Genomic DNA, 24,506 nt, shown 5'->3' on the forward strand with positions numbered 1-24,506 from the left:
ATACCCACCTGTCACCATCCTCTGTCTGGCTCTGTCTAGCAGATTCAGAATGAAATGTCTCAACAGCTGTTGTTTTAAAAAAACTTTCCTTTGACCCCAAGTGCTCAGAAAAATCTGTAATTTCTACTTTTAGTTCAGTATTTTTATTTATTTACTTGATTTGCGGAAGGCGGCCTATGTTCTTAACCCACATCCATTTCTGAAAATGACATCACCTGGGATTGGGTGATGGGAATGAGAGGCAGAGCAGCGGTGTGTCAGCTGCATAGGAGAACCAGGCCCATGCTGTTTCAATTGCCTCAACCAGCAGTTAGTTTCATGTAGATATTAAAAAGCACAGATGAGGATCTGTGGTACCACAAAGGTCATAGCAGTAACTTCAACCTCCAAGCACCTCCAAGTATTCTGGGTTTGGGCTTCTAGATTGGAACAACCAGAAAGGTTAAGGGGATGGAGAAGATGAAAGTAACACTAGAATTCATGGACATCCAATGATGCTGAATGTTGGAAGATGCAGAACAGACAAAAATAAGTCCTTCGTGCACCAGTATGGAACTCGTTCCCACAGTGATGGGAACCAAATTGGGACAGCTTGAAAAAAGGGAGAATACTAATGGAAGATAACGTTATCAATGGCTACTAATCCTGATGGCGATGTTCTACCTTACCTGGACTAGATGGCCCATGGGCCTGATTCAGCAAGCTCTTCTTATGTTCTTAGATGAACTACTGAAAGGTGGCATCATGTATACCCATCCTAGCCAGATCCAGAACAATACCGTGACTGATGGTACCAACTCTGCTAAGAGAGCCAGGAAAATCACCTGGCATGGGACACCTATCAGGGTGACCAAGACAGTTTCCATTCCAAAAATCAGGCCTAAAGCCTGAATGGAATGGATCTAAGTGCTCAACTTCACTCAGAAACCTGGATTGAAGATGCAATCCAAGGCACCGGCACCCTATCTATGGTAATAGTTACTCATACCACTAGTGCCGAGGGCAGATTTCTTTAGTAAGGCTCTCTCCGTACAAAGCATCCTTCAGAATGGTGGGAACCACCCCCACTATAAGGAAGGAACCTACTAGGGCAGACACTTAGTTAGATATGACAGACTCTGCCCCATTGGCCAGCCAGGATGGGCAAAGGTCAACCAGACACAGGCCTGGTCTCACTTCTCCAAGGAATCTGTCCAACCATGGAGGCCAGCAGCGTGAAACCTTGACCAGCCCAATACAGTGGTACCTCTACTTACGAATAACTCTACTTACGAATGTTTCTACTTACGAATGGAGCTCCGTCCGCCATCTTGGATGTGGTTTAGATAGGGATTTTTTCCACTTACAAATTTTTAGATAGGGTTGCTTCGACTTACAATTTTTTTCTCCCCATGCATTCCTATGGGATTTGACTTACTTTTTTTCGACTTACGAATGTGCGTTCGGAACGCATTAAATTCGTAAGTAGAGGTACCACTGTACAGTACTTGGTGGGGACTCCTGTAGATGGCCAGGAGCCCTGCCTGCCCTTGTCTGGCCCCTCCCTCGACAACCCCACTGTCTGCTCTTCTGTAGCTGGGCTTTCCCGCTGTGGCTCTCTTGCAGGGACTTCCTTGACCTCTTGGGCCTGCCACACAATATAGGCAACGGGGGCCACCTAAGAGGTCTGAAGAGGCAGTCCCCAGGAGCTGCTGAGGCTCGCCAAGAAAGGGCAGCCGTTTGCTTGCCCTCTTTGCCTCTGGTGCGAAAAAACAACACTTGGTCCGCCTTGGTTTGTGCCAGGGGTGCCAACTTGAATACAAAATTGAGGGGGCCCAGGTAAGCCCCACCCCGCATAATCGACCACAAGACACGGCACCTGCACACCACTTGAATGGCCAATTGCTAGGGACCAATGGGTCTTCAGCCCTCCCATAAAATATTTGAGGGGGCTGCCTCCCTAAGTTGATGGGCATTGCCATTCAAATGGTGTGCGAGCACCCCGTCACGTTATTGATTATGCAGGACGGGGTTTACCTGCCCTCCCCCCAATATTTTATTCAAGTTGGCACCCCTGATGCCCACCATCAGCTTTGGGGGGGGGGTCTGTCCGGCGCCGTCAAATATTTTATGGAGGGGCAAAGGGACTTCAACTCCTCTAGCTCGTGCTGTGCGCCGCGGGCACCGGCCTCCCTCCGGCCAGGAGGCGTCTTGAGGAGAGCCAGGCCGAGAGAATATGCTCCTTGCCCTGGGCATCAGCCGGGCCAACGCGCAGAGGAGGAGGCGGCGCTACGAAGCTCCCAGCAGGCGCGCCTTCCGAGCAAGCTGCCGCTCCCGCGTGCGCAGAAGGAGCCGCTGCTTATCTGCGGCTCGGCCCGCCCGTGGACTACAACTCCCAGCGAGCTCCGGCAAAAGGAAAAGCCTTTGCCTCGGATAGTTGCCGCTGCCGCCGCCCAGGCTCTAGCGCGGAGCCCTCCCAGCTGCTGCGCTGGAGCCGGCCCGCGGTGCCGAGCAACAGGAGCCTCTGCATCTCTCCTAGGCCGGCGGCGCCCGATGCAGCTGCAGCTCCCGCCGCGGCCTGGAGGTGCCTCCCGAGGCCGCCGCCGGGCCGCTGGGAAGTAGCCCGCTCCGTCTCGCCGCTGCCCGTCCTCCTCCTCCTCTCCCTCCTCCTCCCCGCGCGGCCTTCGAGCAGGAGCCGGCGGAGCTGAGCATGGCTCGGGCGCTGCTGGGGCTGCTGCTGTGCTTGGGCTCCGGGGTGGCGCGAGGCCCCGTCCAGGCGCCCGTCGGGCTCCGGCTACCCTTGCGGAGCGCGCCGATCCAGTCGCGGCCGCCGCGCTCGGCCGACGAGCAGGACGAGCCTCGCCCCGGCAGCGGCGGCGGCGGCGTCTTCGCCGACATGCTGGACAACCTGCGGGGCAAGTCCGGGCAGGGCTACTACGTGGAGATGACGGTGGGGAGCCCCCCGCAGAAGGTGAGCTGCCATCGGGCCACGAGCTTGGCGCCCACTGACCCCCGTGTGCGGGCGGGCGGGCGGGCGGGCGGGCGGGCAGCGAGGGGCATCCGGTCAGGCCAGCGCCCTTCGCCATGCTGGGGGAGGGTCCCTCTAGATTAGGGTTTCCAAAACTTGGGTCGCCAGCTGTTTTTGGACCACAACTCCCATCATCCCTAGCTAGCCGGACCAGTGGTCAGGGAGTCCAAAAACAGCTGGAGACCCAAGTTCGGGAAACAGTGCTCTAGATGCTTTCAGAATGCTTCCTATCCAAGGCCAGTGGACCCCCCCCCCCCGAAGAAAGTCGGTGGGTTGCAGGTGGGGATGGGGCTGTGTGGGGGAGAGAGTAAGTGTGTGTGATGCTTGTGTGGGGTGGGGAAGCTCCCCAAGGCCACCTGGCAAGTTCAGGGCAGAGAGATAAACCTTGCAGCCTGTACTTTTTAGCTCACAGCTCTGACTCTTAGCCCCCAGCCCAGGATTTTCAGTTGGGCTTCTGGTGGGGCACTTTGCACCTGATTTTCAGGAGCTCCACCCTCCACTTGTTCGCCCTTGGGCTGGCTTCATGGCCGGGAGGGCAAGATGGCAAGGGAGGCCATCTGCTCTGAGTCCTATCTGAATCCTTTCAAAACACTTTTTAAAAAGGAGGAGATGGATGAAAATTATTCAGACATGGACTGTCCCTGAAATCGGGCCTCACTATGTCTAACCAGACCACACAACTAGTGACCGTCCCTGTGCTCACGTGGGGCCAGCCCCATTGTGTCCTTAGCTGACATCCTCCAGCCTTTCCAGTGCAAAGCAAAGCAGTCCTTGTTGGTTGGAGCTGTTTTTGCTGGCTCCTCAGCAGCTTTATTTGGGGTCCCCCCAGGGGACAGACTGGGGGAAGGGCTTTCGGAAGAGGTGCCGCCATTGATTAAAGTGAGCAGAGCGTGGAAATCATTTGTTTCCTATGGGATACCGGAGCATTTCTTCTCCACTGAAACAGACTGGTGAAAAAAGGCTGTGCTTATCTGGAGCTGCTTCTCTTTATGAGAAACTGCGGTAGAGAGCGACTGGTTGGGTGGGTGAGGAACATGTACGTGGATGCAAGGGGAGAAGTGGCATTTTTGTCGTGTACGAAGACACAAAATTTCACAGGGATCCCTCTGTGTAGCCGGGTTGCCTGCTTCTACGCAAGCAGCTGGATGTACCTGGGCATTTGTTGAGGCTTAAGCCACAGCTTAGCCGTGGAACTTATTTTTAGCGCTGGGGCTTGGCCTGAAATATTGCGGGGCAGTGGCGATAGCCTCTGAGAATGTGCAGAACGTGTTTCCAGCTCCTTTGCTTATTTCCAAACTGACCATGGCGTGCTCCACATTGTGGGTGAGGGGGCTCTCTGTGCCCTTCCACTGCCAAGCTGACTTTTTGCCGCTGGGGAAAAGGCCTCGAAACCCCTCACCCCTTTGCCCCGCCTTGCCAAGCGGGTTTGCTCAGAGCTGCCGGATTCCAGGAAGGCTCCCGCAGCTCCCCAACCCTCCTCTGCCGGCTGCCTCTTCAGCTCTCTGGCTGTGGGCCAAGTAAGCAAGAGATGCCAACAGCATATGGTGCTTTCAGTGGAATTAAAGGTTCCTTATATAAAGTGTGTATGTGTGTGAAAGCAAGTGGGAAAAGTACAAGCCTATATGTGTGCGTGAGTAAGTGGTACCAGGTGTGCATATTATGAGCACATTTGTTTTCTTAGGCCCACAGTGGCAAAATTCGGGCTAGTGAATTAAACCTCTCTGCAAAGCTGAGCCTCCAAAGCCAGAGCAAACACTGGCATTGCTTCCCAAAAGTGCTTGTATTTGGACTTTGGAGAGGCTCTAGAGCAGGCATCCCCAAACTTCGGCCCTCCAGATGTTTTGGACTACACTTCCCATCGTCCCTGACTACTGGTCCTGTTAGCTAGGAATCATGGGAGTAGTTGTAGGCCAAAACATCTGGAGGGGTGCAGTTTGGGGATGCCTTCTCTAGAGTGACAATGTGGTGCCACAAGCTACAGGGCGTCATATCTGTGTGGATGAGGGGAAATGTGAGTTTGCAAGGGGTTTGGTGAGCAGCCTTTGTCTGACTGCAAGTGAGCAGAGCATCCTCAGTGGTGACCCCGTGTGTGTGTGTGTGTGTGTGTGTGTGTGTGTGTGCGCAAACTGTTGGCCTTTTTGGGTGCCAGCTGCAAAGTGAGATTGGCAGGGCTTGAGTGTTTGACATTGGGTTGGGGAGCTGACCTTGCTGTCTTCTGGAACAAAGGCTGTTGCCATCTCCCTCTGGGACCCATTGCCAGGACGTAGAGCCCTGTCAAGGTGGTGCTTGAGTGTTTGAACCACTGGGTGGAAAAACAAACTCTGTTGGGTGGGTGGGTGGGGGGAAGAGTCACGTTGACTCACGTGGCTTTGCTTCCTCCAGTCTAAAAGGATGTTGTGCCATCCAGGGTCACTGCAGGCTCATTTTGTTGTAAGCTCCATTCTATTCAATTGGAGTTACTCCTGTGCAGAGTGTATTGGTCTTGCACCCTTAAATGCCTTATGCTCAACTCTTCACATTCAGGCAAAGAGATGGTAGCACCAGAAGCAGAGAGCAGACTCTGTTTCCCCCGAAGATGGCTTTGAGTGCACAAGCCAGCCCCATTCATTGACATCTGTTAATTTAGTTAAACTTGCAGGGTTGGAGCCAAAGAAGTTCTACTCAGAGTAGACCCAACTAAACCCAACTGGTTGTAAATTAGCCATATCCATTAACTTTGATGGGCCTACTCTGTGTAGGGCTGGCACTGGTGACAACCCAAGGAAACTTGAATTTGTTTGTTGCCTGGATGGTGAGTATTCAAAGGAGGCAGGTGACAGCATTCAAAAAAAAAAGCAAGAGATTGTGCTTTGTGTACACATGTGCACTGTGGTTTGCTGATTAGTGCAAAAGCAGTAAGTCCTTTCCTGGCACACTCTCGGTGGGGGATTAGGAGAAGACGGAGCTCTTGTGAGGTCAGGATTAAGGCTGCCCAGCAGCATGACCTGGCAAGGCTCTCTAATGCCCCCTCTCTGTTTAGACCCCACCCAGCTGCTCACTGAGAGATTTTGCAGCAGGACCCAAGAGGAGATTGGTATGGCTGCTCTGATACACTTCCGCCATTGGTGTCTGTGTTTATTGCCCAGGTTTGCAGCTGAACAGAGGGAGTTCAATTACTGCCAGCAAACCCAGTGGTGGCTTGCGGCTATGTCCTCTGGGATGCAGGGAAGAGGCTGTTCTGGTGCAGTGAATAACTGCTGTCCTGGGCAAAAACAGTGGGTAGGCTTCTGTTCTCCACACTCTCAGATACTAACAAGAAGTGCCTGGGTTTTCACATGCAATCGCATGTAGAGAAAGTGAGATGGCAGGTCCCCAAAGGCAGGGAAAGGATGAAGGAGACCTCTAGGCACAGAATTGGGCTTTAATTGAGCCCAACAAAATTGAATCCTTCTTCCAGGGCACTCTTAGGCACAACCATTTTCAGTCGCAAGATTACAGTACAGAGTAATTTTGCAATGCATTCTGAAAACCAGGGACTGAAATTGGCTGCCCCTAAGAACACCATTGAAATATTCTTGGCTCCCACCTTTCCTTATGAAATAAGTTAACATGATAAGAACAAAATAGCAGCACAAAACTCTTTTTTTGAGGTGTGGATCTTCCTGAACTGCTTTCCTAATGATCCAATCACCTCTTTGTTGTTTTCCTTTTCAGTTCAGTTCTCTCTGTTGATGTGCAACTAGGGTTGCCAGACTCAATAGAGGACAGGACTTCTGTGCCTTTAATTGCCCTGCTCTCTTTTGAGTCTGGAAACCTTAAAGAGAAACCAGCAGACCCTTTGTTTAATTTCCAAGCAAAGGGTCTGCTGGTTTCTCTTTAAGGTTTCCAGACTCAAAAGAGAGCAGGGCAATTAAAGGCACAGAAGTCCTGTCCTCTATTGAGTATGGCAACCCTATGTGCAACCCATGTGGACTTGGGTCGGTGCACACCTGGCTGCAGTGACTTAACCACTTGCAGATGGGCCAGTTACAGCAAATCACTGGTAACATAAGGACAAAAGAAGAGCCTGCTTGTTGGATTAGGCCAATGGCCCTTTGAGTGCAACATCCTGTTCTCATAGTGGCCAACCAGAAGCTATGGGAGGGCTGCAAGCAGAACAAGTAGACTCTTCCTCTGGTGGTTTTCTGCAGCATTCCTGCCTCTGACTATAACCCAAAAGCTCTTTCTGAACCAATGGTCTGCTTAGGAGGTTCTTGTTTGTTTTTGGTTTGGATTTTTTATTTCTTTTATTTTTTTTGGTCTTGGCCTCTGAGGTCCAAGGGTGGGGAACTACCACTCCCATCATCCATGACCGTGCTTTCTGCGCTGATGGGAATTGTAGTTCAGCGACATCTGACGGGCCAGAGGTTCTCCACTCCTGCTGAGGTGCTGCTGCTGCTGCACACTTTGTGCTAAGGGTCATTGCTTGTCATTTGGGGTTGTCTCGAGTTCTAGATCAGCCCTGAGAGTTCCTGACCTACCAGAGCATCTTCTTACTCTGCCAGGTAGTCACTGACATTTAAGAGTCTTGCCTATAAGAAACCAGTAGGGGTGGTCAGGAGGCAGAGGTGAATATGTATGGGGAATCCCTATGTGAAGTGCTGGTAATAAAATGCAGGAGGTGCCAAGCCAAGTGCTCTGTGCTGTATAAATGTTTAAGGATGTGCTGGGCATTCTGCATCTTTGTGCAACTGAGCCACAGGAAGCTCATAGCCTAGAGAAGCCTGTGTACTAATGGCTGCTGATGGACCTTTTAAGTGAGCCATATGGAACGGAACGATGATGAATTTTGGTAAAATGCTGTATAAATATAGAAGAATCCTATGTGAACGATCCAGGAGTGGGAGCCAACAAGTATCTGGCATCCTGCTTGTGATCTCATTGTGATTAGGCACACGTGCCTTTCTTCCCAGAAATGTGGAGAGAGCACAGCTCCAAATGCCTTTGCCTGTTCTGACATTTGGAGGAAGTGACTTGAGGTCTTGCAGCCTGCCTCTGTGCTGACCTCTTGCCTCCACGGCAAGGTTTCTTCCCTGCTCCATTTGGGGCTGCTTAAGGCAAGCAAGGCTAGGAGGGACTTTTTCGATGACCTTTAACTGGAGAGAAATTCCTTCCCAAGCTGCTGGGCTCAAGCCTGCATGGGCATCATACTCTCCCATCTACAGCCTGTCTTGCTGCATTGCTATCCAGGCAGGAGAGTTGGTGCTTTTCTTTTCAAAGATGTGCTCACTCAGTTTTCAAAAACAGCAGCAAACGAACAAGACAGTCCATTAAGAAACAAATACTGTGTGGAGCACATTATTGCCGCCGGGATAAAATTTTGCAGGCATCCTAATGAAATAGATTTTGCAAAGCGATGTTTGGGAGGAGTTTCATGTCAGTACGGTAGCCTTGCCACGTGGAGGCATGTGCTGTTGGGGGTCTATTCAGTGCACTATTCTTATTTATAAAGCATATGAACAGTGAGCACAGAACATTGAAATAGTCTTGTTTCATAACCCCTCTTTGAATTCTTCTGTGAGTGACTCAGACCCTCTCAAAGCACCCATCCCTGGAGGGTATTTGTGCCTTAGTGCAAGGGGGTGTCCCTTCCTTTCTTGGAGGCAGATGTGGAAAACATCTGTCCTCTGGCCCCCAGCTGTTGCTGCACTGCACCTCCCATCTGCCCTAGTGATGTGCAAGTCTAACAGCATCTGGGGTGGGGGGCAGGTTCTTCACTCCTGGTGTAAAGGACAGTGTTCCTGTGCTGTTTCAGACAACTGCACTTCAATTTGTCCCGCGTTTGACCCCACAAGGTTAGCAAGCTATCTGTCTTTCTGCTGTGCCCTTTGTGTGCAGAGGGTTAGGCCACGTAGTGTTTGGGGGGAGGCAGGCTCCTTCCAGCCTCAGCACCACCACCTTGGGGTCTGGCAGCCCTGACCTTCCCCAGCTGACGTGGAAACTGATACACCTGCAGCTTGCTGCTGATGCTGACGCTTCTTCCGAGACGGGCTAAACCACACAGAGGAGCTGCTGCTGCTGTCGCTGCAGACCAAGGGCAGGGGGTGAACCAGCGACCTTGTGCTCCAAGCCGGCTTCACCCTTTGGCTTAAAGACATGGGCACAGAGACGTTTTCTTTGGGGGAACTTGCCTTCCACTCCTGGAACTTGGAACCTGGAACAGGCCGCTGCCCAAAGCGACAGAACATTTGCATCTTGATGCCAAACTTGGCCTCTGTGTGCCCAATTTAGATCCTTTCTGCCTGAGGTAGAGACCTGTGTAGTTCAGAAGGCTGCATATGCCCAATGCTAACAGAAGCCAGCCTTGTTTAAAAGATGTGGTGCTGCATTATGCACCCTGGAGCTATTATATTCTGTGCTGTGAGTGGGTCAGGCACAAGCTCATTGTCCCAGACAGGATGTTTCTGTGCACATTTGGGCTGCCCTGCAATTTTCTGCATGAAACGCACTGACCTTTCTCCCTTTCTCTTCCCCCAGCTGAATATCTTGGTGGACACAGGGAGCAGTAACTTTGCTGTGGGTGCAGCACCCCATCCTTTCCTCAGGCGGTACTACCGGCGCCAGCTGTGAGTATGCAGGGAAGCTGATGTGGGGCCGGGCAGGAGAGGGCAGCTCTGAGCTTGCAAGGAAACCTCTCCTCTCCCCTCTTCTGTCCCGCCCGCCTCTTCCACCAGGGAGGTGTTTAGCCCCTGATTTGCTCGAGGGGCTATTGCCTTTGCAAGCGCCAGCCGTAATCCCTATGCCCCTTTGCGCCATCTGTCTCTGGTCTTCTGAAAACACTTGACCAGGCTGGCAGTGCCAGGGTGGCGCCAGGTGACACCAGCACACAGATCAGGGCTAAATGGCTTCTTTCTGTGCCATGGGGGAAAGAAATGCTGAGCTACTGTCTGGCCCTTGAGCTGCTGCTGGAGGGCACAATGGACAATGGCAGGCTGATTCCCTTCCGCTTCAGTCTGCTCACTGCCTCCTCGCAGGAGACAAGCAGACCAGGGAGGCACGGGGGCTGCCCTACCCTTCTGTTGCTCAGTTCCTTTATCCTGGTGGAGGTTTGCTAAAGGTCTGGGCCTGAGCCACTTCCTGGCAGAGGCTGCCAATCAACCTTCCCCGCTCCATCTGCTCCCCTCCAGGTGTTGCTGCACTACAAGCCCCACCAAAATCCAATCATACTTGGCAGAGACTGTATCTTATGCTCTGTCGGGGTAGAGCGTTTTTTTTTAATATCCCAAATGAAGACAGTGGGTAGGGAATTATTTGTGCTAGGTTGGGGAGAGGGGGACTGGTGTAAAGTTGTGCTGTCACATTGTGGGCTGTTAATTGTAGGGGTTGCCCCCCCCCACATGACTCTTTGCAGGTGTTTCTGTCACTGTAGCAGGAGTACCTGGAAAAGGGGGGGGGGGTTTGGAATAATCCATGGAACGTAAATCTTCCATGCTGATGTTCATCCATATACCGTACATTGTTCTGTTACTTTTTGGAGGCACATATTGTACTGTACTTGATCATTAGTTTAAAAAAACCCACACAAAATAGGACTGCACACAAGCTTGCAGTTTAAAAGTTAAGAGACATTGGAAAGGGAAGCGAAAGGAAAACAAAGGAGAGGCGTGCAGTTGTTAATTTATGTATAACATTCATGTTCCAAGTTGCTGGCATAGTAAAGCAGAGCAGCGATTGAACATTCTAGGAGCATAGCAAGCTCCTTTATATCAGGCCAAACAATTAGTCCATCTTGCTCAGTATTGTGTGCACTGACTGGCAGCAACCCTCCAGGGTTTCCAACAGGGCTCCCTGCCTCCGCTGCCTTACTGGGAGATGCTGCTGGAATTTGAACCCGAGCCTTTCTGCGTGCAAAAGAGGTGGTCTGCCACTGAGCTGCAGCCCTTTCCAAACATCATACGATTTAACTGCAGCCTCTTCTGCACCATTCCTTGAGTTTTCTTCTTTCTTTCAATATTTTTATTGGTTTTTACACAAACAAGTTTAAAGTAATGGGGGGGGGGGACCACCTTTAACATATCAATTCATGTGATTCACTGAATCTTGTGACTTCCTGCCCCGTCCCCTACATGAGTCCGGTCCTTATAGTAATTTTTCTAAAACTGCATATCAATACATTCTCCACAGTTTTCATTTCTCTAAATTGTCCATATCTTTTGTTTCTTTACGAGTGATTTTTTAAAGTCCAGGTAACGTCTTTATCTGTTTACAATGATCTCCTAAGTAAGTTATGAATTTTTCCCATTCTTTTTTCGAAGTGTTTATCTTCTTGGTTCCTGAGTCTCCCGGTCAGTTTTTTTTCATTTCAGCATAGTCCAGCAGTTTGGCTTGCTATTCTTCCTTAGTTGGGACTTTTGGTTCTTTCCATCTTTGGGCTAGTAACATCCTTGCAGCTGTTGTTGCATACATAAACAGTCTTTTCTGGTCTTTCCTTGAGTTTTAGAGGCTACCTCAGGCAGGTAGCTCCCTCAACAACATGCTGCCTAGCTGTGTTCTCACTGTCTCATACCCTCTCCTCTGTGTCTCTTGCAGCTCTGGTACGTACCGGGACTTGAGGAAAGGAGTCTACGTGCCGTACACGCAGGGCAAGTGGGAAGGGGAGCTCGGCACTGACCTGGTGACCATCCCCCACGGCCCAAATGTCACCGTCCGCGCCAACATTGCTGCCATCACCGAGTCAGACAAGTTCTTCATCAACGGGTCCAACTGGGAAGGGATCCTGGGCCTGGCGTATGCGGAGATTGCCCGGGTGAGCCTGGCATCAGTGTGGGCACTTCTGGAGAAATGTACCCCCTTGCCACTGTGGAAACTGTATCATGTAAGGGGACGGGGTCCCCAAACCCTCCCGGCACAAATCACAACAGCAGAGGTAAAAAAAAAAACCCACAACATCTCCCAATGGAAATGTGTTGGGCAGTTAATATTTATTAAAATTCCCTAGTTTTCCAGTTTAGAGGCTTACCTGTTTTTTGTTTGTTTGTTTGTTTTACTTTTGGAAGCTAAAATGCAGCCACAGAAGCAGCATAGGATAACCCTCCTTTAACCCCCTTGCCCTTACTCCTGGAAGGCCCAAAGGGGCTTAGGGGGCCAATCCTGTTGCTCTTAAAACTGAGCTCCCCTTAGAGGGCATTGCCCTCTTGAATGCCACCTGCAGAACAGTCTCCTTGCATTTGTCCTCTGGCAGTCCTCTGCAAGACCTCCAGCACTTTACATAGTAGATTTTGCCTAACCTGACCAGCTAGCCACCCTGGATCTCCGGTCTCTGGAGAGCAGGTCTTCACGCCTTTGCCAGGGGGCAACACAGAAGCTGCCCAGAATGAAATGCGCAGTCTAGTCCCGAGTTTGGGGAGCTTGTTGCTCTTCTGGAGTAATCCGACTCCTTTCATCAGCTCTGACCATTGGTCATGCTAGCTGGGGGCAGTGGTAGCTGGGGTTGGCAGGGCCCCAGACGTTCCCCATTCCCAAGGAGCATAGCTCAGGAAGCTCAACAAGTTTGGCTTCCTAAAAAAAGTTCAACAACTTTGGTCCGTCCAACGACATTGGGTAGATCACTGCCAGTCTTTTTATACTGTGAGTAGATCGCAGTCTATTGGGAGTTGGACGTCCCTGTTGTAAAGCATCCGAGCCTCCATAGCCCAGCAGGGCCTGCCTGTGAGCCTGAAGCCCAGAGCTAGCTCACAGCCTACGTGCTTACTCCATGCTCACTGATGCTGAGTCCCTTCTCCTTTTCTGCAGCCTGATGACACCCTGGAGCCTTTCTTCGACTCGCTGGTGAAGCAAACCCAGGTCCCCAACCTCTTCTCCTTGCAGCTGTGTGGAGCCGGCTTCCCACCCAATGTCTCGGACGCCCTGGCTTCTGTGGGGGGCAGCATGGTGAGGGGCGCAGGGGCAAGAAGGGTCTCGTTCTCCTCCTTTAAGTTGGATCCTCAGAACCTGTTCCCAGTCTCGGAACAGCTACATAACACAGAGGTTGAGAGCACCTCTGGGCATCTGCAGAGTGCCTTCCCCTCACCATTAAGCAACCACAGCCCAACTCCAGGTGCTGAGGTTCAGGCAAGAGGGCTCTCCTGTTTTGGGGGCGAGTATGTGGAAGGCCAGCGTTCTAATGAGGAGAAGAGTGTGTCAAAGCACACGCAGAGTGTCCTCTCCTCTCCATCACCCCCTTTGTCCCATTTGCACTTGGCCTGGACTGGAGATTCCAGGCAGCTCTGAGCCTCCAGCAGCCCAGGCAGGAAGTTTGCCGGTGCTTTGTGGAGTAGTGGGGAGAGGAGGGGAACGGGGCACCCACCACCCTCCTCTTGGCCCCTTCCTCTTAATGCCATTTCCTGCCATGCCCCTGTCCCTGCAGATCATTGGAGGCATCGATCCGTCCCTCTACGTGGGCAGCATATGGTACACCCCGATTCGGAAAGAGTGGTACTACGAGGTCATCATTGTCAGGATAGAGATAAACGGGCAGGACCTGCAGATGGACTGCAAGGAGGTGAGAGGGAGCCAGGGATGCTCGGGTGCAGGGTGGATAAAAATCAATGATTTTTTTTTTGTTTTTTTTAAATGGATTTTTTAATATTTAAATCGGAATTTTAAAATGAAATGCTTATGCAGGAAAAATCTTTCTAAAGATAGTTTTCTGTTTAAGTTACACTATAGTCCATAGACTGTTCATCAGGAAATAAGGATTTGTTTAACTTTTTCATGTTTGTTAAAACTCAGTCTAAGTTTTTTTAAAAAATTGTTTAACCACATCAGCTAACAAACATGGATACATGTGCTATAATGTTATGGTTTTAATTAAATAAATTGTTTAAATTGTTATTAAGGAAATGATTATTTTTCTCCTTCCAATAAAGTACAGTGGTACCTCCGGTTGCGAATGGGATCTGTTCTGGAGGTCCGGCTGCATCCTGAGGAATTCTCAACCAGAGGACCGCTTCTGCGCATGCGCGTGGCACGGTTTAGTGCTTTTGCACATTCGCGCACAGCGAAACCCGGAAAAATACTTCTGGGTTTGCTGCGTTCGCATCCTGAAGTTTACGTATCCAGAGGGATATGTAAGCGGAGGTACGACTGTACAGCAGAAAAGTTGTCCAAATATAAACAGTTAACTTATAAAACCTCACAATAATTTCATAAATATTGGTCTATGTATGTCTAATAGTATATAACCAAATCAGTAATTTTTGATATAACTGTAGAAACTACTTTGGAAATTTATTATTCCAAAAATGAAAGCTTCATCTGGTTGTAAATATTAAGATTATACCAGCAAGATCTTTCTGTAAAAAGAAGAAGATTTAAATCAAATCTTACTGACTGGTGATGTGTGTGCAGAGTACAGTGTTTCTCCTAAAATAAGACGGGCCTTAAAAATAAGCCATGGCAGGCTTTTCATGAGTAGAATAAATATAAGACATACCCCAAAAATAAGCCGGGGGGGAGCAGGTCTGGCAAGGAAAGGAAGGCATTTAAGCGCCTTCGGAAGAGCCGGCAAGAGGCAACAGCGCGCTTGCTGGCGACCTTCTTTTCATGCCACTCGCAGTGTCCGTCTCCATCGCCGCCGCCGTGCTTTGGGGCTTGGCGCGTGCCCACAGCCACCTCCGCAGCCCCTGGGATTACCGTCGCTGCAGCTGCGCTCCTGGGCGCTCTCGGCACTTCCCCCGCGGCCGCCTCACTATGTTTTGCGGGGGTGGGAGCCGTTTTGGGGAGTGCAGCGCAGCGCGAAGAGCCTGGTGAGAGGCAGCTGCGGCTGCAGGTGAAGCCCGGGATCTGCGTGGGCGACTGGGGGCGAGCGCCCTGAGCGCTGCGGCGGTGGCGAAGAGGCGCCTGATCAGCTGAGAGGGCATCGGGCATCCCAAGGAGCAAACTCCCGAGCCGGAAGGAGCAGCTGGGGGAGTTGGTCCACTTTCCCCGCTCCGTTTGTCTTTTGGTGGCGCGCGCGCGCCCTTTTCCTCCCTCCTTGCCTTCCTCCGTCTTAGCCCCGCACCCGGTCCGCCTCTCGCCCATGCATACTCTCGCCTACTCATCCCTTGCACACACACACACACACACCTGGCGGGAGCAGTCACCAGTCACCAGTCACCAGCCTGGTCCCAGGCCGAAAGGGGGCCGGGCTATAGGCAGGCAAGGGCAGATTTGCACACTGGCGTTTGAATGGAGGAATTGGCCCTCTGAGCCAAAACAAGTCCCAGCAGCCCCTCCGCCGGCTCAGGAATGCGCGCCGTGTGGATGCCATTCCCTAGGGAGAGACAGGCGCTTGCCCGGGGGCGGGGAGGACGGCGGCGAAAGGGAGCGAAGGACCCCAAAGCCAAGAGGGTCCGGAGGGATCGGCCCACAAGATCCCTTGGGGAACACTGGGAGGGCACGTGTGCTTCCTCCCTGCTCGGCCGGTAGCGCGGTTGCCAGCTCCCGCTCGAAAAAATAAGACATCCCCCGAAAATAAGCCGTGGTGTGTTTTTTGGGAGGAAAAATAAATATAAGACGTGTCTTATTTTAGGAGAAACATGGTATGTACAGAGGAGCACCTGAGCAGTGCCCACCAATGAGATGCCTTGGTTCGGAGGTGGAGGCAGGACATAGGAACAGCTTTTGGTACTGAGGACTGAGGTTGGACAGAGGGCTGGACCCTGCCCTTGCTCCTCTGCCCAGGGACTTGCCACAGATTTGGGATCAGGTTGTGCTCAGCCTGGCCGCAGCAGGGGAACTCTAGTTCAGAAACCCCCCACCCAACCCATGCAGGTTCCAGTAAGAATCAGCTTCTGTCCCCCACTGCCAGGGCTGGTTGGGAGCTGGTGTGCATGAGCTTGGGAAGGGGGGGATTGGCGTTTCTGGAGCCTGAGTGCCTTTGCCTTTCCCCGCAGTACAACTATGACAAGAGCATCGTGGACAGCGGCACCACCAACCTCCGCCTCCCCAAGAAAGTCTTTGAGGCAGCAGTGAAGTCCATAAAGACAGCTTCCTCGGTGAGAAACGCATTGGGGGGTGGGGTCAGCAAAGGGAAAAGAGCACCTCCTGGTCTGCCTATCTGTGGGCCCTGCGGAGAGTGGAGTGTGCCCAGCTCTGTGTTCGAATCCTGAAAACCAAGGGCTCCGGGACCAGAACATTCACATCCTGCAATGGGGTCATATATTGTGAAAAATGAATCAGTTAGAGTAACTGGGCCTCCTCTGGGTATGTGTTGCAATGCATGGAAATGGTGAAACCCGTTCCTGGTACCGTCCCTCCACACCACCCCAGGCAAGTGAGCCAGCATCTCCATGCTGATGTTCTAGCGCAAAGCATCATTACTCCCTGGGGTGGAGGTGGAGAGTCAGAAACCCGGAGCTCATAGCTGCCAAGTTCCAGCCTGAGAAATAAGGGACTGGACCGGAAGTAGCAGACCGGAAGTAGCGCTGCCGCCATTTTGGAAGTGGGCAGAGCATGCTCAGAAGCTACTTTTGATGCTGCTCTGCCCTGTTCCAAAATGGCTGCCGCACCAGAAGTCGCGCTGTGGGCATTTTGGAACTGGGGAAAGCAGCATCAAAAGTCGCTTCTGAGCATGCTCCGCCCAGTTCCAAAATGGCCACCGCGCCAGAATAAACCGGGGGAAAACAAAAAAATCTGTTTTTTCGGCTGGGGACAGCTGGAAAAATGGGGGTTTCCCGGGGAATACGGGAGACTTGGCAGCTATGGGAGCTGTGCCATCTTTGTTGACCTGAGGAATGGAGGAAAAGCAAAAAAAAAAAGCAGCAGCCTCCCCACCCTGATTCTCCTCCCCCAAAATCTGGTGTGGCTTGTACTGGTGCCAAGAAGACCCCCTCCCTCCCTCTTCAACAGACAGAGAAGTTCCCTGATGGCTTCTGGCTGGGAGAGCAGCTGGTTTGCTGGCAAGTGGGCACCACCCCCTGGCACATCTTCCCGGTCATCTCTCTCTACCTGATGGGCGAGACCACCAACCAGTCTTTCCGGATCAGCATCCTGCCACAGGTAGGTGCCACTACTGCATGTGTGCTTTGGGGTAGGCAGAGTGTGAAGGGAACCTCAGGTGGGGCATTGCATCTGGCTCTCAGGAGAAGTTCTTGCAGCTTGGAGGAGCCAGGAGTTCTCTATTTCCCCCTTTTTAATAGAATTGTATTAGAAGTTTGTATCATATTAAGCAATGAAATCCAAACTCTCTTTATAGAAAGACAGTCAATGCACCAAAAGAAAAGAATAACATAGAAAAAGGAAAATATAAAATACAGTAGTTACGATCCTCATCAAACACAATTGTATATATTTATGTATAGCTATCTATCACTGGGGCACAGGTGGCGCTGTGGGTTAAACCACAGAGCCTAGGGCTTGCTGATCAGAATGTTGGCGGTTCGAATCCCTGCGACAGGGTGAGCTCCTGTTGCTCGGTCCCAGCTCCTGCCAACCTAGCAGTTTGAAAGCACGTCAAAGTGCAAGTAGATAAATAGGTACCGCTACAGCGGGAAGGTAAATGGTGTTTCCATGTGCTGCTCTGGTTCGCCAGAAGCGGCTTTGTCATGCTGGCCACATGACCTGGAAGCTGTATGCCGGCTCCCTTGGCCAATAACGCGAGATGAGTGCCGCAACCCCAGAGTCGGGCATGACTGGACCTAATGGTCAGGGGTCCCTTTACCTTTATCACTATTTTATGATAGTGTTTTATGCAAAGACAGCTACCGTGTTTCCCCTTTTTTAAGACACCGTCTTATAACTTTTTTCTCTCAAAAAAACACAGGGTGTCTTATTTTTGGTGGGGTGTCTTATTTTTTTATTACCAGTATGGTTTTTATTATGGTATGTTTTATTATTGAGGAACCAGACACTCCAGTTGACCAAGTATTTTGAGCACATCTGTCTGTATGATTTCTCAGTTGTCTTTAGGTAGACAATTGAGTTTTGTGCTGGATCCTGTGCAATGATCAGCCCAGCAAACCATTCTAAAGGGAAGCCAGTTGCAGAGTTTCCAAAACTTCTCATGGCAAAGAAATGAAGCAGAATTTAGGAGATAATTTTGTACTCATGTATAAAAACACAGTATCAGTTACCATACTTCAAAATGGATGTCACAAGCATCTATCTTGTACTTGGGACTAGGAACGGAAATAAAATTATCTCATAAATGGTGGTCCTGGGGATTAATCAAGAAGGAGGAAAAATGGTAACCCTACTTGTACCTTGCAAAAGTACAACTCAAAACATATTGTTAGACTACATTGCAACAGCAGGATTGCCAACTTATTTTTACTGGCTCTGCTCATGTGAGTGTAAGAGCAACCTGCTGTGCAAAAAATAAACTTCCTTTAACTAGTCCCCATTTTCAAGCCCTTTGCTGCTTAGTGCAAAGCAGAAGAGGGCAAAGCAAACCAGCAAGCAGGTGCAATTGACGCTGCTCTGCCCGACTTCATTCTGCATCCCTCCACGCTGCCCACGATTCTTCTGCCCTGGGGTCAACTCACAAACCCCCAGCTTCTCTTCTGCCTGGAGAGAGGGCTTCATCCAGGAGTCTTTTCCAACGCTCCAAGCTGCAGCCGCCAGTTCCGGGCGGGGGGAGGCAGGCAGACTTCCTTGGCAGGGCCAGGCGGAGGCCGCTGGCTCAGGCATTCCGCCCGGACCGACAGGGCGCTCCAAGTGCTTGGCGCTGTGGAGCACTTGGCGCGCTCCACGCTGCATCCGCCAGTTCTGGGCGGCGGGGAGGCAGGCCTCCTTGGCCGGGCCAGGGGGAGGCCGCTGGCTTAGGCACTCCACCCGGCCCGGCAGGGCGCTCAGCGCGCTTAGCGCTGCAGCCACCAGTTCCCGGACACAAATGCCAGAGGGAAACAGAGCTTCCCTGTTCCTCCGCGATGCTGCTGCTGTGGCCGCTGTCTCCTCCTCCCGCTTCGGCAGCCCTCGCTGCAGCTTCCCGCTTTGGCGCGCACTGGCCTCGTCAGCAGCCACGCGCGCACGCTGCCGTCCTTCCACACGTTTTCCCGGGCTCAGCCTCGGCAATGGAATTCCCCCCTCTTCGCCCAGCGAACTGCCGCAGCAGCAGCAGCTGTTCCCGTTAACGGGCTGCTCCAAGCTGCTGTCCCCTATTCCGGCCGCAAGCAACAAGCCTCTCTCTCTCTTTCCTCCTGCCGCTCGTGCTCCGTGCGGCACTGCTGCACACTTTATCGGCGCTGCAGCAGCCGCCGCCGCTTACAGGCGCCGACCCGACCCGGCAGGCTTCCTCCTCCTGTCGCGGCCGGCGTGCTGGGTCCCGCTAGCTGGCTGGGAAGTATGGCTTATTTTCGGGGTATGTCTAATAGTTCTCAAATGCTTAAAAACCCTGCCATGGCTTACTTTATGACTACGTATTAAAAAGGGGGAAACACGGTAGCTGTGCAGAAGACCAAGGTGCTTTGGAAAATGCAGCTGAGCTTTCAGGAGGGTGATTTGGCTGAAACTCAAATCACAAATTCAAAATTTTGAAGCAAAAATAGCAGAGCAATTATGCAACTTAGCTCTGGCTGGTGTTTCCTGATGAGCAGGGAGGAAACAAACTGCGCGCAGCTTGATAGCAAATGACAGCTGGCCTCAGTCCTAGCCCTTGTGAGAAAAAACAAGAGTGCCTTTGTGCATGGGCAGAGTGCTTTCGTCATCTCGTTGGGCAACCCTGATGCCTCTGAGCCTACATGGCAGGATATTCTCATTTGGGGAAGGAAGGTAGAATTTCTGCGCCCCAGCTTACCAAAAGCCTCTCCCTCCCTCAGCAATACCTGCGGCCTGTTGAGGACGTGGCCACATCTCAGGATGAATGCTACAAGTTCGCCATCTCCCAGTCTTCCACGGGCACCGTCATGGGCGCTGTCATCATGGAGGGCTTCTACGTGGTCTTTGACCGGGCTCGCAAGCGCATCGGCTTTGCAGTCAGTGCCTGCCACGGTAAGTGTAAGGTGTCAGGAGGAGTTGACTGCAGAAGGGGCAGACAGACGGGCAGCCTCTTCCAGTGGGCAGAGCTGGGTGGCACTCACCTGCGCAGCTGCCTCAGGCACACCATTGCCTATGCATCTCATAGAACCATGGAACTGTAGCATTGGAAGGGACCCTGAGGGTCTTCTAGTCCAACCCCCTGCAATGCAGGAATCTCAACTAAAGCAGCCATGACAGGTGGCCATCTGACCTCTGCTTAAAAGCCTCCAAGGAAGGAGAGTTTATCACCTCCCGAGGGAGACCATTCCACTGTCAAAACAGCTCTTACTGTGTCAGAAAGGTGGACGCCTGGACGCAGCAACCAATCACATGCCCTATTGCCGCTGCAAATCTCCTGCTGGCTGCTGCCACAAATCGCCCGTCTTCCCCCCCCCCTGCTATCCGTATAAGACGACCCTCAATTTTTGCCTATTTCTAAGGAAATAATAAAAGGGACCCAGGTGGCACTGTGAGTTAAACCACAGAGTTTGGGCTTGTTGATCAGAAGGTTGGCGGTTCGAATCCCTGCAACGGGGTTAGCTCCCGTTGCTCGGTCCCAGCTCCTGCCCACCTAGCAGTTCGAAAGCACATCAAAGTGCAAGTAGATAAATAGGGACCACTCTGGCGGGAAGGTAAACGGCGTTTCCGTGCGCTGCTCTGGTTCGCCAGAAGCAGCTTTGTCATGCTGGCCACATGACCCGGAAGCTGTCTGCGGACAAACGCCGGCTCCCTCGGCCTATAGAGCGAGATGAGCGCCGCAACCCCAGAGTCGGACACGACTGGACCTGATAGTCAGGGGCCCCTTTACCTAAGGAAATAATATCGTCTTATACACGGAAAAATATGGTACTTACTTGGGATCGAACCTGGGGCCTTCTGTACGTGATCGTCTGCCTTACCACTGCTGTCCTGCATTCATTATCCTCTGTTTCCTCTGCTCCCCTGGCTTCAGTGCACGACGAGTTCCGCACGGCTGCTGTGGACGGCCCCTTCCTTCACTCCAACATGGAGGACTGTGGCTACAACATCCCCCAGACAGATGAGTCCACGCTGATGACCATCGCCTACGTCATGGCGGCCATCTGCGCCCTCTTCATGCTCCCTCTCTGCCTCATGGTCTCCCAGTGGCGCTGCCTGCGCTGCCTGCACCGGGGCCACGACGACTTTGCCGACGACATCTCCTTGCTCAAGTGAGCGCTCTTGCCTCCCCACCCTCAGGCCTGTGCCGGCAGCCGGGGGGCCCAGCTGCCGGGAGCCACCAACTCCTCCCACCCCCTTCCACCTCTGCCGTGTGTGGGGCTGCGGCTGCCTCAGGGCCACCTGCGAGCGGGGGACTGGCCGGCTGCACCAAAAGTGGCAGAAGACGCACAACCTTTTCCTCCCTCCTGCCGTGGTTTGTGGGATGGCAGCTTACGGAGGCCCTACTCTTCCTGCTGCCCGCAAAGTGGGCAAGAGAGGCCCTACTGTCGACGTGCAAGGAGGAGAAGCAGGAACTCTGGTTGCTCAGCTCAGGAGGGGCCCAGAGCTATTTCCCACCTCAGGGCTTCATGGCTGGTTTCCCCGTTTTGCTTGTGTGTGACGATGGGACTACTCGCGGGGTCTCATGACCTGGAAGGGTTTACCGAAAAGGGCAGCGGGGATGGACGGACCCCAAAGTCTTGCTTCTGTGTAGCGCCGATGAGAGTGGCTGTCCTTTCTTAAAGGGTTTGTGAGTGTGTCTCTCTCTAAAATATATATAGAGAGATATATATAAATATATGTAACTTATACAATGGTAAACTGAAGGAGGGGGAGTCTATCCCCACCCCACTCAGGGAGCATTTGGGCTCCTTCTGGGCCCTTCACTGGCCGCACTCCTTTCAAGGAATCCCCCCCCCAAAAAAGGGTTTGGGGGCAAGGCGAGCTGCGACACACAAGTGTCCATCTCAAGGTGAGGGTTCCAGTTTGTTAACCATGCAAAGTGGAGGGACGATTCCTGTCCCTGGCAGTGGATGGGTCTTGGCGGTCCCTTTTTAATCCCAGGCATCAAAATGGCTTTCAGGAGTCGGAAGAGTTTTGTAGCCATTGATGAGAAGGAACAGCTGCCTCTTCCCTCCTCAAGGCTGTCTAGCTGCCTTTCCTAGCTGCTTCCCCGGAGAAGCTCTTTCTCTTCAGGGAGCAGCCCACCCGCCATGGAGCATCTCTTGCCCCCTTCATGAGCAGGACTCTGGGGTGGCAGAACTCGGTGGAGTTCTGCAGGACCTGCCCATCGTGGGGCTTCAGCCCGCTTTGTGTACCAGGGCTGATGGGAATTGTTGTCCACCTGGAGGGCACCAATCTGGGGAGGATGGTTTTATGCAGACATCCATCACACCTGGAGCCATGTGTGACTCACTTGGGTTTAACAAGCCTCCAGGGGACTTATCACCCACACATCCACCCTGCCTCCCTTTCTTTTCCAGTTCCATCCTTCCATGTTTTCCTTGTGGCTTCTTCATTGTTAAGTCCTGCTGGCTGGGCAATGGTAGCTGTGGAGGTTCAGTGAGCCAGATCTGGGGCCACCTGGAAGGTGCTGTGCTCCCCCTCTCTTGGGGGTTCCAAACTCTTTATTCTGCAAGGAAACAGGACCCCCCCTTCCCTGTTACGGTCTGAACATGGTCCAGGAGTTTTGGGCTGCCCGTTGCCATAGATATTTAGAGCTCATTTCATCATTGCCTGCTGAGCATCCTTGGGCAACTGCTAATAGCCAGGTGCTGCCTCTGCGGCCACCGTTGTCACCTGAGCATCACTGAACCTAGGAAACTGCCTTCTGCTGAGGGAGGCTACCAGTCCATCTAGCCCCATATTGTCCAACATGAGCCTCCCCCAAGGTGGTGCCCTCCAATTGTTTTTGGACTACAACTCCCATTAGCTTCAGCTGTGTGATGCTGGGAGAAGGGAGCACAGCTGTGCTTGGCTGGGAAGGATGGAGGTTGTAGTCAAAAACACCAGGCAAGTGCCGGCCTCGAGACAGGCTGCTCTGCCCCTGGCTGTCAGCAGTTCAGGCAGGGGTCTCTCCTTGCCTTACCTGGAGAGGTTGGGGGTGGAACTTTGGACTAGTGGCCTGGAGACAGCTGCTCAGGTGCCTGGCTTGCCTGCCTCGCAGTTGGGTGGCTGCAGCACGCAGCCTTGCTATGACTAGCTTCCCAGAAAGAGAGCAGGCAGGAGGCCAGGCTTTCCTTCAGGAAATCTAGCCCTGCATCACATCACCATAGGAATTTCCCTTCCCCAGCTCCCACACCATTTGCTTGGTGGTAGATGTCCTACTAGATGCCTCTGCCTAGGACAAATGGCTGTGCCGTGCCCTTGTTGCTGGGTAGAGTATAAGCTTTTGGGGAGGCTGGCACAGAGCAGCCTGGACTCACAGCAGCAGACCTCCTTACACTGCCCTGCCTGGGCTCTCAAGGGTATGAAGGGGTTGGGGCACATTCCTCCTGCAAGGATGTCCAGCAGGGCTTCCCGTAGCTTCTGTTGGGACGGGTTGGTGCTGCTGCTCACTCTTTCTAGGGGTGTGCATTCAGAGGTCCACGCCTTTGCCTGCCACACACTGGCGAGAGGCAGCTAGCAAGGAATTGCCCCAGCTCCAGGAAAGACATGGGACCAAGAAGCATTTGGCGGCCAGCTGCTGCTCAGCCACCAAAGCCATAGACGGGGAGGCTGCCTCTGCCTGGCATTGCTCAGAAGGGACAAACTTCTGCCACTGAAGTGTGTGTGTGTGTGTGTGTGTCTCAGTTGATCCGAAGGTTGCAAGAGGCTGTGGCTTTATCCTCTCTCCCCTTCCAATGACACATGTCCATTGTTTTCAAATACATGTATGTGTATATATATATATATGTTTATGTTGGCTGTTCTTGAAATTGTTATTTTCCAAAAAAACCTTTTTGCATAGTTGCAGGGCTATTTCCGCAGTGTGGACGGAGGTGACTGCCTTCTGCTTGCTAGAATGCCAGATGCCATCTGCTTGTACAATATTCTGTAAATATTTGTAATACTGGCTCCCAAATCCTCCCAGTTTTATCTCAAATGGAAGTGGAGGAGAAAGGAGCTAAGTGACCCTTTTTATTTTTGTAAATGTCTGGTTCCTTTTAAACACTTGTTTGCTAAGGCTTAATGGACAGGTGGTGGGAGGCTGGGTGGATGTTGGGGGGGGGGATAGCTCTGGGCTGGATAAATGCACTTTATAGACTGTACCAGGCTTCATGTGGTGCTGGGGGGGGGTGTTATCTCTCTCTCTCGCCCCTCTCCCATTCCCTGGGATGGTCTGGCTTGTGGGACAGTGGGAGTGAAGCACTTGTTGGCCATCAGCACCACTGAAGCAGTTTGCAAAGCTCACTTTCAAATAATAACCTCAGTGGTGTGATGGCAGAAGGCCCTCTCTCCTGTCCTGCCCCCCCTCCAAGCACAGCAATGGCCCTAGCCAAGCACCTTACACCCACACCCACCCACAGCTCAATACCATTTTATAAGCATCAGGACAGATCAGGACATTTCCAAGCACAGGCAAGTTGGGAAAGAAGAGCAATGCAGCTGCCACTCATAGCTTTTTGCT

At 52.2% G+C, this 24,506-nt stretch overlaps 1 protein-coding gene across 1 annotated transcript; it reads left to right on the forward strand.

The window, feature by feature from the left end:
- Positions 1 to 2,306: 2,306 nt before the first annotated feature.
- Positions 2,307 to 24,047, forward strand: BACE1 (beta-secretase 1). Its single transcript, XM_035139285.3, has 9 exons — positions 2,307 to 2,950; positions 9,503 to 9,591; positions 11,555 to 11,771; positions 12,758 to 12,895; positions 13,371 to 13,505; positions 15,880 to 15,981; positions 16,835 to 16,984; positions 19,741 to 19,912; positions 20,892 to 24,047. Exons 1-9 carry the CDS (start codon positions 2,690 to 2,692, stop codon positions 21,131 to 21,133), a joined length of 1,506 nt encoding a protein of 501 aa, XP_034995176.3. The 5' UTR covers positions 2,307 to 2,689; the 3' UTR covers positions 21,134 to 24,047.
- Positions 24,048 to 24,506: the final 459 nt, after the last annotated feature.

The sequence above is a fragment of the Zootoca vivipara genome, chromosome 14, assembly GCF_965207765.1.
Source record: "Zootoca vivipara chromosome 14, rZooViv2.hap1.1, whole genome shotgun sequence".
Taxonomy (NCBI): domain Eukaryota; kingdom Metazoa; phylum Chordata; class Lepidosauria; order Squamata; family Lacertidae; genus Zootoca; species Zootoca vivipara.